The following is a 15,089-nucleotide window of genomic DNA, read 5'->3' on the forward strand; positions in this document are numbered from 1 at the left end:
ACTTATTAGTAATTGGTAATAAATCTTGAATGATCTTTTTCTCATCTTTGGCCTATTGTTATTACATTGTTGAATTCTATTTATATCAACATAATGTGGAAATGTAACAAACAATATGTGGAAATCGTGTGTTTTCTTCTTTATTTTTGTCTATCTTAAATTATAAAAATACTAAATTAGCTGCGCATACCAAACATAAAGTTAGTAAAGACTGAACCAATTTTAGCCTAAGCCACTTCCAGAATTAAACCAAATGTAACATCACACATGTTAAAATCCATCAAGCGTTTGTGCAGCGTGCCAAAGAATGAGACATACATACGATCGAAATATATGTAGCAGTGGTTGCCTAGTGGTTCAGAAACTTGGCCTCTTGCTCGAAGGGCCCGAGGTTCAAATCCCAGGCACGCACCCTCTGATTTTTTAAAGTGGGTATTAGAAATTAGTTATCACTTGTAATTCAACGGTAAAGGAAAACATCGTCAGGAAACCTGCATACAACCTGTGAAATCTAAAAGTCCTTAGTAATCATACCTTTGAAAAAAAGTTTTCAAAGGTATGTGAAGTCTAGCAATACGCACTTGGCCAGCGCGATGGACCACGGCCTAATCCTTCTCATTCAGAGAGGAGATCCGTGCCTAGCAGTGGGACAGTTCTTATATATAATATGGAAGCAGCAGACGAGCTTGCAGTCCACCTGATGATAAGTGAGTACTCCAGCCCATGAACATCTGTAATCACTGCTGTTATGAGACAGAAATAGGTGTAGCGGTGGTGCCGCCAGAGTCGAACCACAAAGGGTTCCACCACTTTCGAATTTAATACACAGTTAATGGGTTAATGATTGTGATCGAAATATATCACCCTCGTCTCTCGCTAATCGCTACATATAGAACAAGTGTATCTACTTTCACAGTTCTTTTATAGTTGTTTCGTAATCAGAGTAACCATGACCTCGGTATCTTCAAAGATCTCTAGACTTGGTGCTTAGTTTTGTGCTAGAACCAAACGTAATTGTCTGACTTCTACGATTCAGATAAATACATACAGACGCTAAGCTTTTAGGCTTCATTCTCTTCTACAGTCTTATTGCGTGTCGTACCGTTACAAAGAATAAATACATAATTATATAAGAATATAATATATCTCTCTGTGGGTATAAATGGGTCTTTATTCGGATACAACTCTTTCAATATCCCACTTCTGGTCATGGCATTATCCTTTCTTAGTAGGAACAACAAAAAGAGCTAGAAAAGATTGAAGTTAATTTAACTACTATAATACAATGGTAATAACCCTTTGTACTTCCACTTCGGAGGCACCACCGCCACATCTGTTTCGGCCTGATGACAGCAGTGTTAAGCGCTGCTGTGTTCCGAATTGAAGAATGTAGTAAGGGAGACATACTTATCCCAAGTATTCCGACTTAGTCCTCAGGGGTAGCAACACATCTGTGGCCGAGCTCAAGAATTAGTTATCTTATCTGGGATTGATTACAGATGTCCATAGGCTGCTGCCTACTGTACTGCTGTACACACTTACCACCAGTGAACTGCATACTCGTTTTCTACAATATAGAAGATATTGTACAAACCTTCTTCTAGAAGAGAACCATATTTAGCAGCAGACTTAAGAACAAGTACTCTTTAAATAGAGTATTAAAATAAACCCAAAAACAGCTACTACATTTCTTATGTAAATAAGGTTTAAATTTATATTCTAAGAGCGGACTATCACGTAACGGCTTAGGCCGTGTTTTTTCAGCTGAAAAGAGTCTTTAGTACGCCTACTCTTGCAATATAAGAAATGTGTTGTGAATGAGCCGTCATTCAGCGTACCAGATATAAAGGTGTACACGACGACGAATGTTCTAGAGGCCTAATTAAAGTTTGATGTTGGTTGTTAACGGTTTAATCCGAAAGTATATAAAGTGAAATATAATTTCCTGCGAACCAATATGCCTTATATTTGAAAATCAATTCAATTATTCTTTATTTAAACAGTATACATATTACTAATTCTCGCTTAGGATTTTATTTATAAATTTCCATCCTCACCCCTTCAACGGTGACCCTTAATTACTGTAATTTAGGGTCACCGTTGAAGGGGTTCACCGTTCCATTTTGACAATATTGTCAAATTAGATTCTACTTTCCAAATTTCTACAAAGGTCGACAGAAAAAAGTTTAAAAGGAATTATTATGAAAAAAATACTGCTTAAAAATCGTCTATGTCAATCCCAAAATTTATGTACACAAAGGTTATGTGACGATGAATGAGACTAAGATAGATAGACATACGATCCAAAAACGTTACATTTGGTAGTTGTGTAAATATACACTTCAGTTTCATTTTCGCGCTCTACATAATTCTCGCTCCATACTCGCTCCAAGATCGTCCCCGTACATTTGAATCGCTAATCTTGCTTAAAAGTTCTTTTCTACAACCGCCTAATGGATTTTATGGGGACGTGGATTACCGATAACAACCAGCGATCGAGTTTTGATTGCGCAAACTTTGATCTTTGTTTTGTTTGCTGTTTGTTTATCGTTTACGAGACTAAATTTTTGTTTGTCTAAGTAGGTTAATATTTTCTTTTCATGAATACTGACATACTTTCGGGCTCATGATTTTACTTTGGGCTTGACTCAGTAAGGTAGGTTCAAAAATTTGATGGTGAAAAAAAACCTCTTATTTCGAAAACTTTACAGCCTCGTGGTCAAAGATGGACATGAGTACATCATTTTAGATTTTGGTTGGCCTCCTATTTCTGAAATTTTGACAATTTTAACTGGTCTTAACGAACTTTGAAGGTGGTTGAACCCTTTGTGGTTCGACTCCGGCGGCACCACCGCCACACCTGTTTCTGAATCGTAACAGCAGTGTTAAGCGATGCTGTTTTGATTTGAAAGGTGTGGTAAGGGAGACAAACTTTATCTAGGCGTTCCAGCTTAGTCCTTAGGGGTAGTGGCGCATCTGTGCCCGACCTCAGGTAGGAATATCTTATTATCTATCTGAGGTTGATTACAGACGCCCATGAGCGGCAGTAGCCACTTACCATCAGACGGACTGCATGCTCGTCTGCTGCCCCCATATTATAAAATTTGTTTATGTACTCGTGTTTGTGTGTATTTATGACACCCATACACAAGGAATGAGGTTTTGAATGAAGAAGCATCTTGAACCAAATTGAATCCGAAAGATCTGAAATATTTTCGAATTTCTTAATAAAATACCACAACGTCAAAATCTGCGTGAATAAAAAAAATCTTCATGTAACATAACGATTAACAACTAAGTAACAAAACAGACTAATTTAAATCATGTTATTCTAATTTTACAGAAGTAACAAATGCTGTGCCATATGCCGTCCTCTTGTATAATTGGCACATCTTGTACAAGACTTACAACACCCGTCAGACCGACAACAGCAGACATAATCTTATTAACTATACATATATACATAGATTAGTAAAGATTACACACTCCTAACAAGAAAATGTACCCAGTTTTGAGAATTGAAATAGTTGCGTTAAAAAGTTTTGCCACGTCTCCGTGCAAAAATGTCCCTAAAATATTTTAAATAATTATTTATTTATTATGTAAATTATGCTAATTATTATGTATATACTTATGTTATGTATATACTACTTATGTTAATTATTATGTATATTTGAAATAATTATTTATTTATTATATAAAAAAAGGACTTACTATAATAAGCCATTTGCATATAATTCAATTTCAAGGCGGCGAAGCATCTTTACTAATCTATGTATATATATAACTAGCTGACCCGGCAAACTTTGTGTTGCCATATAAAAAAAGTTAAGGGTGAACAATCCTTATAACTTAGGGGTATGAAAAATCGATAGTAGCCGATTCTCAGACCTACTGAATATGCATATAAAATTTAGAGAAAATCAGTAAAGCCGTTTCGGAGAAGTACGTTAACTAACACTGTGACACGATAATTTTATATATAAGATATAAATTAATGTTTATTAAAATCGTAAATGCATGCATAAACGAAGGTTTCTGTGTTGGTACAAACAATTTTCGACAGACGGGGCCACTGTCATTCCAATCAAGGTACAAATTTCGATTCATATGTATACCATGTTTTTATTTTAAACTTCCAGTTATGTTAGTACCAATATAAAAGTATTCATAGTCTACACAGTCACACAGATTCCATAGTCGAAACTTAGGAAATTCTCCAATCTTATTTAGATAATAACCTATCATAAAGTAAAATGCATTTTCAAAAAGTTTTCCACTTGGTTACATGCCAATAGCATAATCTCAGAAAATTGCAGTTAAATTCCATTTATTTATCCATACATACAAATAGCAATTTGATGTGATTTTAAACCAAACAAAAAACTCGTTTCAACGTTTTTGTTTGAACAAATAGCTGTAATAAAGTAATTACAGATACCATATCGCTGTTCCGACGATTGATGACGTCAATAATAAATAATGTTTTATTGGTCTTGCAAATGCTTTTGATCTCCCCATCAATCAAGGAATATCCATAGCTATGATATTATTAACCGATTTCAAATTTGGAGAGCGGAAGTTATAAATTCGTAGGTATATGTATGTTATGTAGTACAAGCTGAGCCCTACCCCGCTTCGCTGTAATATTGATATAGTTCCCGTGGGAACATCTGGATGAAAATAAAATGTATATAAAACACTCTTAAATATAAATGTAACGCTATAAAAAGAAAACATGTCATTCATTCTACTATACTATTACCATTTCTTTATTTTCTGGATGACAGATCGACGCCCATGTAATTTTGTGTGGTTTAGGTACGTTAAATTGTCACACAGATAATACTGTACTTCATGGACAGGTAGTGATGTGCTACACATAATGGTTAACTATAGGAGCTAAAACGATAAACGTAAGACGACAACAGATCCGTTTTTTTTACAAAATGTAAGGAACTACATTTTTGATGGATAAATCCTACTTTAAAATTTTCGAAGCTGTTGTAAAATAAGCAGGTTTTAGTCAGTAAATTGTCTTATTTTTCTTACGGCGTAAGCTTTGTTGTTCAAAATACATGTAATAAATTTATGCGATCGATATCATTGCTCATTTGGTCACAACACTACAAGGAACTGTCATCGAGAAAATAAAAAAATGGAAATATTTAGTATAGTTAATTAGTTTTGCAGATACAAACATACGAAAACTGAATTGTATGTATAAAGATACATGCGTTGCTCAGTGGCTTCTATAAATCGTAACTATTGTACGACTTTAACTCTTGCAAGTCCCAGTAGTGATTATTGAAGTCGTTTCACTCTCTTACACGGCTTATAAGCAGTTTGAAATTAATATTTAGGCGCTGGTTGTTTAGAAATATTCCCTCAAGGTATTTTTATATAATGAAGAAATAGTAAAAGATCATGCAAAGTAAGCGGCCACGGTCGCCATAAAAATCTGTTACCAACTCCATTTAGAACAGATTCTACCTCAAGCCGATCGCAGAAGCGCTCCTGGGTACTAAGATATCTCATAGGGTAGTACCCGAGCATCCTTCCCCTTCCATTCCACCCTTCCGCGGAAAAGCAGAACTAGTTCACGCTAGACATGGGTGTGGTGGTGGTACTCCCGCTTGAACCATACTGGCTCTACCAAATAGCTCTACCACCTTTCTAATTCCTCCTGATTTTAAATGCTTCAGTTGTGTGCTTAAATAGTATTTATAAACCAAGAATGGTCAATCAATTGGTGGTTGCCAATCAACTAACAGCAATTCGGGCAATTTTCTTATTTTGATTTTTATGAACATTTTAATGCGGAAATATCTATGGTACTTTGCTCTTATTTTAACATCATGAATACGAAACACCGTTACTGCCGCGATGTTGATAAATAGATATAACAAATACCAAAAACACCGCGAATAGATAAGGTAAGACAATTAAAATCATCCTGATAAGTCTATGTAAGTGTGATATTGCATATCACGGAACATATAAGAGTAAAAGCAAAATTTATGATATTACTGGCTGACCCGGCAAACGTTGTGTTGCCATATAAATAAAAAAATGTTAAGGGTGAACAACCCTTATCACTAAGGGGTATGAAAAATAAATAGTAGCCGATTCTCAGACCTACTGAATATGCATATAAAATTTGGTGAAAATCGGTAAAGCCGTTTCGGAGGAGAATTTTATATATATTATTATAGTTACATATTTATGTCTCATCCCCTTGTGAACAATGTAGAACACGCCTGTGTAAAATTTAAAGGGTTATTTATGATCGGATTGCCGTTATAAACTTTATTCTAACTGGGTAAACCTTGTTAGAGGTCTTAGGGCAGCTTAAAATAAATTATTACGATTAGCATAACCCATATGGGACCTAGTAGATATTTATTTACAATTAATTAAAACAATACGTTATAACGTATATAAGAGTATATAGTACTTATAAGTACTATATATTCTTAAGAGGGTATATATATTTAATCGAAGATAGAGCCTAATCCTTCCCATTCTGAGAGGAGACCCGCGCCCAACAGTGGGACAGTAATAGGTTGGTGATGTTAGATGTAAGTTGTGAATGAATAAATAAATAAATGATATACCTATATTAGATAAATATGTTAACTTATTTGTTTAATTTAATTATAGTAAGAGATCTAACAAAGAGCGTTGTGTCCGCCATAAATATTTCTCATTTAACTTAGGAGACTAAGGAAGGACATTAATGTGTTTTATAAATGTAGTTAATATTTAAAAGAAGAATTGAAGATTATTATTTTAATTAAGGAAACCCCTCGTTAATGCTGTTTGGTTATTGATTAATTTTTTCAATACAATTGCCAAGTGTTGCCGGCAGACTTCACAAACTTCACACTTGATTATTTCATTTTATTTCCGTTATAGCAACTGATAATTCATTTTTAATATACCATAGAAAAACACGGAATTCATAATATTATATAGAAATCAAAAAATAACGTGCTGCCCACCTGATCGCAAGTACCTAATGTCGCCAATATAAATCTATAATCACCCTAGATAAGATTAGAGCGTAACATTATACCGGCTATACAATCATTGTTAACCCTGAGGACTAAGTTTGAAAGCCTCGGATAAACTTGTCGCCCATACCGCTTCCTTCAAACCGAACACAGCTGTTAATAAGCAGAAATCAGTGTGACGGTGGTCCGTCCGGTGTCAAACCATAGAGTCCGGGATCAACCACTACTACCATTGAAACCTCTAATAATATAATAATAATTGAAACCTCTAATATAATAATAATAACAATTTCTAACAACCTTCCCCAAAGATGTACCAAAAAATTAAGTTAATTATTTTTTTAGATATCATTTCCTAAATTAAAATTTTATCAATATGTAAAATACAAAAATAAATACTTACCCATGCTTGTAAAACTCCAATCATCCAACAGCACAAACTTTGGCAAATAACTTTAGTTTTTTAAGTTCTATATTTAAGAAAAAATGCACTAAACACAGATAACTAATTTAATAAATATGTCCAAATAATCACTCATTATTATCTGTCACAAAAAAATATATGTTTTTTTTTTGCAAAATGTGACTAAAATACGTATTGTAATTTTGCAATTTAAGGTTTGCACATCAATTTGTTTTTAATAAACACAGATTAAAAATAATCGTGGCAATTATATTGACAGCCGTTTAAAACCCAGTAGATTTTTTAACTACACATCTTTTTTTTTATTATTTATAAGCTAGCGAAAATCACGTCATTCGCGGCTACGAGATGGGAGATCCGACGTCCACAGCATTCGCCATCTCGTGGAAAACTGGCGGGAAATCTCCTTTGGCGGGAACATGTCGCAGAATCAACCAGTAGATGCAATTCATTATGGCGCGCTGTTCTAGCGATTTTCAACCTCGCTTCTTAGTAATACGGTTTATCGACGTGACTTCGTGAATTGAACTGTTTCAGTTAAGCTAAGACTTTTTTATTTTTTTAGGGTTCTGTTTATAAATTTAACCCTATTTTTTCTTCTTATTTCGCTTATACACAATTCCTGTCTGTCTGTTCTGCTGTTCGTTAATAATTAGGATAGGAATTTCTACTAGCTAGTAAGTAAGTACATAATATTTTCCAGAATAATAATATGTAATAACTCTATACTAAAAATAGCGCATTTATTTTTTAAATACATCACGCAAAAACATTGTATTGCACGGAACCTACAAAATGCAGATACGACTCGGGCTTGACCAGTTTTTATTCTTTGTTTTCCTATAGTTCCACTAACTGAATTTTGGAATTTTTGCCGTCGCAACTTGATTCGTAGCCAGCTTCAGGGTAAAAGATTTTTTGACGTTTCAATTTTAACAAAAAATGGTTACTTTTTTGTGAGTAGTTTACTGGCTTCTATACACAGAACAGGGAGATCTTGCATCTTGACTATGAAGACTATTTTCGGTTGACACCAAGTGGTACTTAACTTGGTTTCAAGGTTGTAGAACCTTTTGTGGTTCGACTCCGGCAGCACCACCGCAGAATTGTCTGCCGTTTAAGTCATTTAATGGCTTCCTTCAATTACAAGGCGGTGAGATATCTATACTTATCTATGCCATCGCCTATGAATATTTGCAACACCAGAGGAATCGCGAATGCATTGCCAGCATATATTAAGTACCCAATTCAGATTTTATCCACGTGTCATATTTTCCAGCAATAACTAAAACAATATAAAATAATAGAGATTGAAATATGATGAAACTGATAGGATAACTGAAACCTATCTCCGCATCCGATCTCCCGAAATCGGGGGTTCTACAAACTTTACACATCCCTTGAGGGTACACATCCATACGTCCCTTGAGGGTAACAAATTTGTTTTAGATTTATGATAACTATATAAATCAATGCATATTAGTTAATTAGACCAAATAGGATAAATAATAAAAGATTTAAAAAACGTGCTATTTAATATTTTACTTTTTATTAATTATTTATTCATATAATGAGGGTGCATGAAAAATAATTATTGAGTGACGTCATATATAGAATGACGTCACTAAACTAAACACACTATGTATGTACAATTGTACATATGTCGTTTAAAAAATCGTTTTCTTGGCAAAATTTAAATCTACTCAATTGGGTTAGCTGGTTTTAAATCACAAACTAATGAACTAACAAGGTTAGTTAAATAAAAGCTTATAATAATTCGCCAAGTTTTTATAATCATTCATTATTTTTTACATTTTATTATTTTCAATAATACTCGTACTTAGCTATATGATACCACAATAGATGGCGTTGGGGTGATGATAAATAATACGTAAACAACGTATAAAAAGTAAATTAACTATATTAGAATATGTTTTATGGTTCTTATTTGTATTTATTATAATAACAGTTATAGTAGTAAACGGATGTAAAAATTTCAACCGTCTTCTTAGTACTAGTAGTAGTAGTTTGTTGTATGGAGACCCCCTTTAATATTCAACTTTATTTTATTTTTAGTATTTGTTGTTATAGCGGCCACCGTTATGCATCCTCTGTAAATTTCGTGTGTCTATCTATTACGGTTCCGGAGATATAGCCCTGTGACAGACGGACAGACAGCGAAGTCTTAGTAATAGGGTTCCGTTTTTACCCTTTGGGTACGGAACCCTAAAAAGCATTTATTATTCATAGTCAAACACTCTAACGGAGTCCAGATAAAATATATCGATAAAAAATATTCTAGCACTTATTATGAGAACATCGAATTCAAAAATAGATACATAAAGATAAATTTTAGTAAAACTTCTCAATTTATGATAATGGAGTCGCCACTCGGAAACACTCTGAACAACCCTTTATTTTCAATTTAGATATAAAAAGTTAGTGAAAACTTTCCTGAAAGTTTTCAGTGCGTCGCACTCTAGATAGATTATGGAAACCGACCCCTATTGTTATGGAAAATATATCCTCTGAAAATGTCTAAAGCTAAATAAGGGTTGCTAACTTGTGTGCACAACTTGGTAATGGGTGTCGATGAACTACCCCTACACTTATGTCTGAAAAGTATATTTCACTGTCTATTGTGCACAATTTTGGTTTTGAATTATAATGATAATTATAATTATAATGTGTGCACAACTTGGTAATGGGTGTCGATGAACTACCCCTACACTTATATGTCTGAAAAGTATATTTCACTGTCTATTGTGCACAATTTTGGTTTTGAATTATAATTATAATTATAATGTGTGCACAACTTGGTAATGGGTGTCGATGAACTACCCCTACACTTATATGTCTGAAAAGTATATTTCACTGTCTATTGTGCACAATTTTGATTTCGAATTAAATGGATTTTTTTATTATTATTATTATTATATAGGAGTAGCAGACGACCATGCAGTCCATCTGATGGTAAGTTGCTACTGCCGCCCATGGACATCTGTAATCAACCCTAGATAGGATTAGATATTCCTACCTGAGGTCGGCCACAGATGCGCCGCTACCCTTGAGAACTAAGTTGGAACGACTCGGAATAGCCTATCTCCCACCACACCCTTCAAACCAGAACACAGCAGCGTTTAACACTGCTGTTATTAGGTAGAAATAGGTGTGGCGGTGGTACCGCCGGAGTCGAACCACAAACGGTTCTAACACCTTCAGTATAATTGATAATATATTTAAATTAAAGTGGCGAATAGGCGTTCAGGTTTTCGTCAGCCCATTGAAGTCCCACTGCTGGGCATGGGTCACCTCTATGAAAAAAGGGTTTCTAAACATAACCGTGCCGAGATTTTTTTAAGAATAATTAATTATATACAGGTTTCTACACGTTGTTTTTTTAATCATTTAAGTAAGTCATAAGTAGGTAGGTAATTAATTCATCTTTTTCCATCTTCCAACAGTTAATTAATTTGTAAGACTCTACACATATGGTACTATATATTGTATATAGTAATATATTGGATAATTATTTGTTTGCGGCGCTTGCAGTGGAGACAATAGGTCCATGGTCATCTGATATGAAGAAATTCATGTCAGATATGTCGACCAGACTTGTCCTTGCTTCTGGTGATCAAAGAGCTGGCGGCGGCCAGCGTTTTGGGAACCATGCCTCACACAGGTATTTTAGATGGCTTGTTTTATTTATAGTGATTATTATTTTTTTTTATTCCTTTTTGTATATATGTACATAAATATATTTATAATATAGGTATTGTAAATATGTTTTTTTATGAATATTGTAAAGTACATATTGTCAGGATCTTGCGGGTTGACTTTTATTTAACGTCACCTGCCGCCTATAAATAGCCTCGCGCAGGTATAGGCAGCCCATTTGCTGGTCGGCGCTCGTAAGGATAGGTTCTCCGTGTACTTGGTCGATAATTCAAATTAACGGTTTTATGATTTGTTCAATGTCAATTTATGTTTGGTAGTTGATTGTTTCCTTCTTAAATTCGATTGTAACTTGGTTAGAATTGATTAATAAACTGTGCTTAGTGGTAATTTAATAATTTAATTAAATATAAGAAAATCGTTTGTAAGTGTGTTCTTTTTTTTAAAAATTTTACACTTCTGGTTCCTAAAATCAGAAGTGGGATAGGCCTGTGTCCACAGTAAGGAAACAATCAGCTATCAAAAACAATGCCTCGGACCTCGCGGTCTCGTAGTAGGTCTTCGGATATAAATTATCGTAAGCGTGAGCGTTGTGTTGAGCGTTTTCGGGGGCGGGGTGATTCGCGTGAACGAGCGCATAGTCGATCTAGGTATAACACATCCGAGAAATCCCGGTCTAGGTCTCGAAACCGTTCGCGCAGGCGAGTTCGTTCTCGTGGTTATACGCCTGAAATGTCTGGGCGCTCGTCTCGCGGTCGTTCTCGACAACGTAAGCGAAAGTGTAACCGCTCACGGTCTCGCTCACGCTCTAGCACGCGGCGCTCGCGTTCGCGTTCACGGCGCTCGCGTTCGCGTTCACGGCGGTCACATTCGCGTCGCGATGTTTCAGTGAAACAAGCATTGAACTCGATAATCTCACGTCTTAACGCTATAGAGGAAAATTCATTAGATGAATCTCAAAGGTCGTTACGCCCGGGTCCACTCGACACTAGTCAACAAAGCTTGAACGCGCCTTCCGTGAGTAGTGCATTAGTCGAACTTTTGGGTACCGCGATTAAAAATAAGTCTCAAAATTATTTTGTGTCAAATTTCGACCCTTTAATCCACGATATCGCGGTATGGTGCGAAGAGGTTGAACGGGCTAAAGTCGCAAACGGTTGGGGTGATACAGAATGTCTTTCGAGAGTTTCTAATTGTTTAAAAGGTGACGCAAAAACCTGGCTTAATGAGTGGGTCACTAATGATCGGTCATGGACAAATTTTAGGTTAGAATTCACCCCGTTATGTCCACGTAAATTGGACTATGCAAATATTCTCTATGAAGTCATGAATACGACTTCAGATAAGTATTCGACGTACGCCGAATACGCTCGACGTTCGTTACTGCGTTTGCGAATAGTTAAGGGGCTGAGTAATGATCTCATGGTGCAAATTATTATTCGTGGAATAACGGACCCGCAGGTGCGTGCAGCGGCCGCTAATGCTGAACTATCTGTTGAAAATTTAGTCTCATTTTTGTCCATTTACGTTAAACCTGCTCGAACAAAATTAGATTCTCGTTTACCCTCGCATTTTACGAAATCGCGTAAAGTAGGCATGCCGGCTCCGAAATGTCACACATGTGGTCGGATTGGACATAAGAGTTTCACTTGTTTAAAGAAACTAGATGCGCAGAATAATTCTAGACAATCGGAAAGTGCGACTAAACAGTCAGCCATACCGACTTGTACCTTCTGTAAAATGATAGGACATAAAGAAAGCAACTGTTTCTTTAAAGAACGTTCGGAGGCTCGTAATAATAATAATCAGAATAGGAAGGTGAACTTATGTAAAGAGATAACTAGCGACACTAAGAACAACGATATTGTTACAGCGGTTATTCAAGGCGTCCCCGTGGATGTCTTGATAGATAGCGGGGCGTTAAACATTTCTTTGATAGCGTCAGACATTATCAAATTGTTTTCCTGTCAGCGTAAGTTTAGCGAATGCCTTATTAAAGGTGTAGGTGATATAGAAATATCTTGTCGCGAATATGTCACTTTGACTATCGAATTTGAGAATATTTCTTTTGACATTGATTTGGTGATTGTACCCGCTTCTTGCATGAATACCCCTATTATTATTGGCACGGACGTATTAAACCGAGACGGCATAAGTTATTATCGGACCAAAGATAAACAATATCTGACCCATACTTCCAATAGCATTTCAAAAATTAACTCAGTTGAGAAAGTGTTAACTAATAACGTCAACACACCACTCAGAGGTGAGGAGCTCATTTCTTTAATGACAGTAATTAATGAATTTTCTAAATTTCTTATATCTGGTACGGCTACTACAACAGTAACTACAGGGCAGATGCACATAAACCTCACTAGCAATACGCCTGTAGTATACCACCCTTACCGTTTATCTTATCAGGAAAAAATCAAAGTCAGAGAAATAATTAACGATTTATTAAACAAAGGAATAATTAGAGAATCAGAATCAGAATATGCCAGCCCAATTTTACTAGTTAAAAAGAAAGATGGTTCGAATAGGTTATGCGTCGACTTCCGAGCGCTAAATAGGATCACAATAAAAGACAGGTATCCTCTGCCTCTCATTGAGGATCACATAGACCGCTTAGGGTCTTCGCAATTCTTTACCTGCTTAGATATGGCCTCTGGTTTTCACCAGATACCGATTCATGAGGCCTCTATACATAAAACTGGGTTCGTGACCCCTGAAGGTCACTACGAATATGTGAAGATGCCATTCGGTCTATGTAATTCTCCGACGGTCTACCAAAGGATCATTAACACCACTATGTTAGTCTATGTTGATGACGTATTATTGATGAGCGAGACTATTGCAGATGGCATTACGTTGTTACGCGAGGTATTAAAAACATTGACAGATGCTGGATTTTCAATCAATCTCCAGAAATGTTCATTTCTGACACAACAGGTAGAATATCTTGGCCGTATCATTTCTCACGGTCAGGTCAGGCCGAGTCCAGGTAAAGTGGCAGCTTTGGTAAACTCGCCAATACCAGGCAATGTAAAGCAGATACGTCAGTTCCTAGGGTTGGCGGGGTATTTCCGTCGCTATATCGAGGGCTATGCGTCAAAAACTGCAAGTATTTCTCATTTACTGAAGAAGAACGTTAAATTTGAGTGGGGCTCAGAACAGGAATCTGCTCGACAGTATCTCATTGAAAAACTTACTACTGAGCCTGTACTTGCAATTTTTGATGCCGCCTTGCCTACGGAGCTCCACACGGATGCAAGTAGTGTAGGCTATGGCGCCGTGTTACTTCAAACTCATAGTGATGGTAAGAAGCGCGTAGTTACTTATTTTAGCAGAACTACGCAGGGGGCAGAGTGTAAATATCACTCATATGAGTTGGAAACGTTGGCAGTCGTTAAGGCGTTACAATATCTAAGACACTATCTCATTGGTATTGAATTTAAGATTATTACGGACTGTAACGCTTTAAAGGCTACAGAACGGAAAAAGGATTTACTACCCAGAGTGGCGCGTTGGTGGATTTATTTACAGGACTACAATTTCACTATTGAATATAGAAAAGGCGTTCTAATGCAGCACGCTGACTACCTGAGCAGGAATCCACCAGCGGCGCAAGTGAATCATATTGACAAACCTCGCAACTGGGCCCAAATAGCTCAGAATGCGGATAACGAGACTCAAGAATTAATTCAGAAATTAAACGATGGTAACTTGGATCCGCAGAGGTATGTCTGTCAAAATGATTTACTTTATTATCGTTACACTCCCGTTGGAGAGGGGCCACGCCTATTATGTTATATCCCAAAAGGTCACAGACTGAGCCTTCTAAGGATTTTTCATGACGAACATGAACATATCGGAGCTGAAAAGACATTACATTTGATTTTAAAACATTTTTGGTTCCCCGGACTTAGGACTTTTGTAAATAAGTATGTGTCTCACTGTCTTGTTTGTATGTCAAA

General features: G+C 36.0%; 2 protein-coding genes across 2 annotated transcripts in view; one reads left to right on the forward strand and one right to left on the reverse strand.

The window, feature by feature from the left end:
• The window catches only part of 5-HT2A (5-hydroxytryptamine receptor 2A), a 148,558-nt gene extending 140,748 nt beyond the window's left edge, over positions 1-7,810 (reverse strand). Inside the window, exon 1 of the mRNA XM_073079509.1 lies at positions 7,420-7,810. The gene's annotated coding sequence lies outside the window, so the exon portion shown is untranslated. The remainder of the gene's footprint in view (positions 1-7,419) is intronic.
• Positions 7,811-11,631: 3,821 nt separating this feature from the next.
• LOC140747551 (uncharacterized) lies at positions 11,632-13,021 on the forward strand. The gene is made up of 2 exons (XM_073080061.1): positions 11,632-12,933; positions 12,989-13,021. Exons 1-2 carry the CDS (start codon positions 11,644-11,646, stop codon positions 13,019-13,021), a joined length of 1,323 nt encoding a protein of 440 aa, XP_072936162.1. The 5' UTR covers positions 11,632-11,643.
• Positions 13,022-15,089: the final 2,068 nt, after the last annotated feature.

The sequence above is a fragment of the Epargyreus clarus genome, unplaced genomic scaffold, assembly GCF_041222505.1.
Source record: "Epargyreus clarus isolate Ecla_fem2 unplaced genomic scaffold, WU_Ecla_fem_2.2 ptg000014l, whole genome shotgun sequence".
In the NCBI taxonomy this organism is placed as follows: domain Eukaryota; kingdom Metazoa; phylum Arthropoda; class Insecta; order Lepidoptera; family Hesperiidae; genus Epargyreus; species Epargyreus clarus.

Excerpts from the sequence above, each read along its gene's own strand:
- LOC140747551 (XM_073080061.1), top strand. The coding sequence starts at position 11,644 with ATGCCTCGGACCTCGCGGTCTCGTAGTAGGTCTTCGGATATAAATTAT. Across the intron at positions 12,934-12,988 it reads ATAATAATCAGAATAGGAAG|CGGTTATTCAAGGCGTCCCC; the intron begins GTGAACTTATGT and ends ATATTGTTACAG.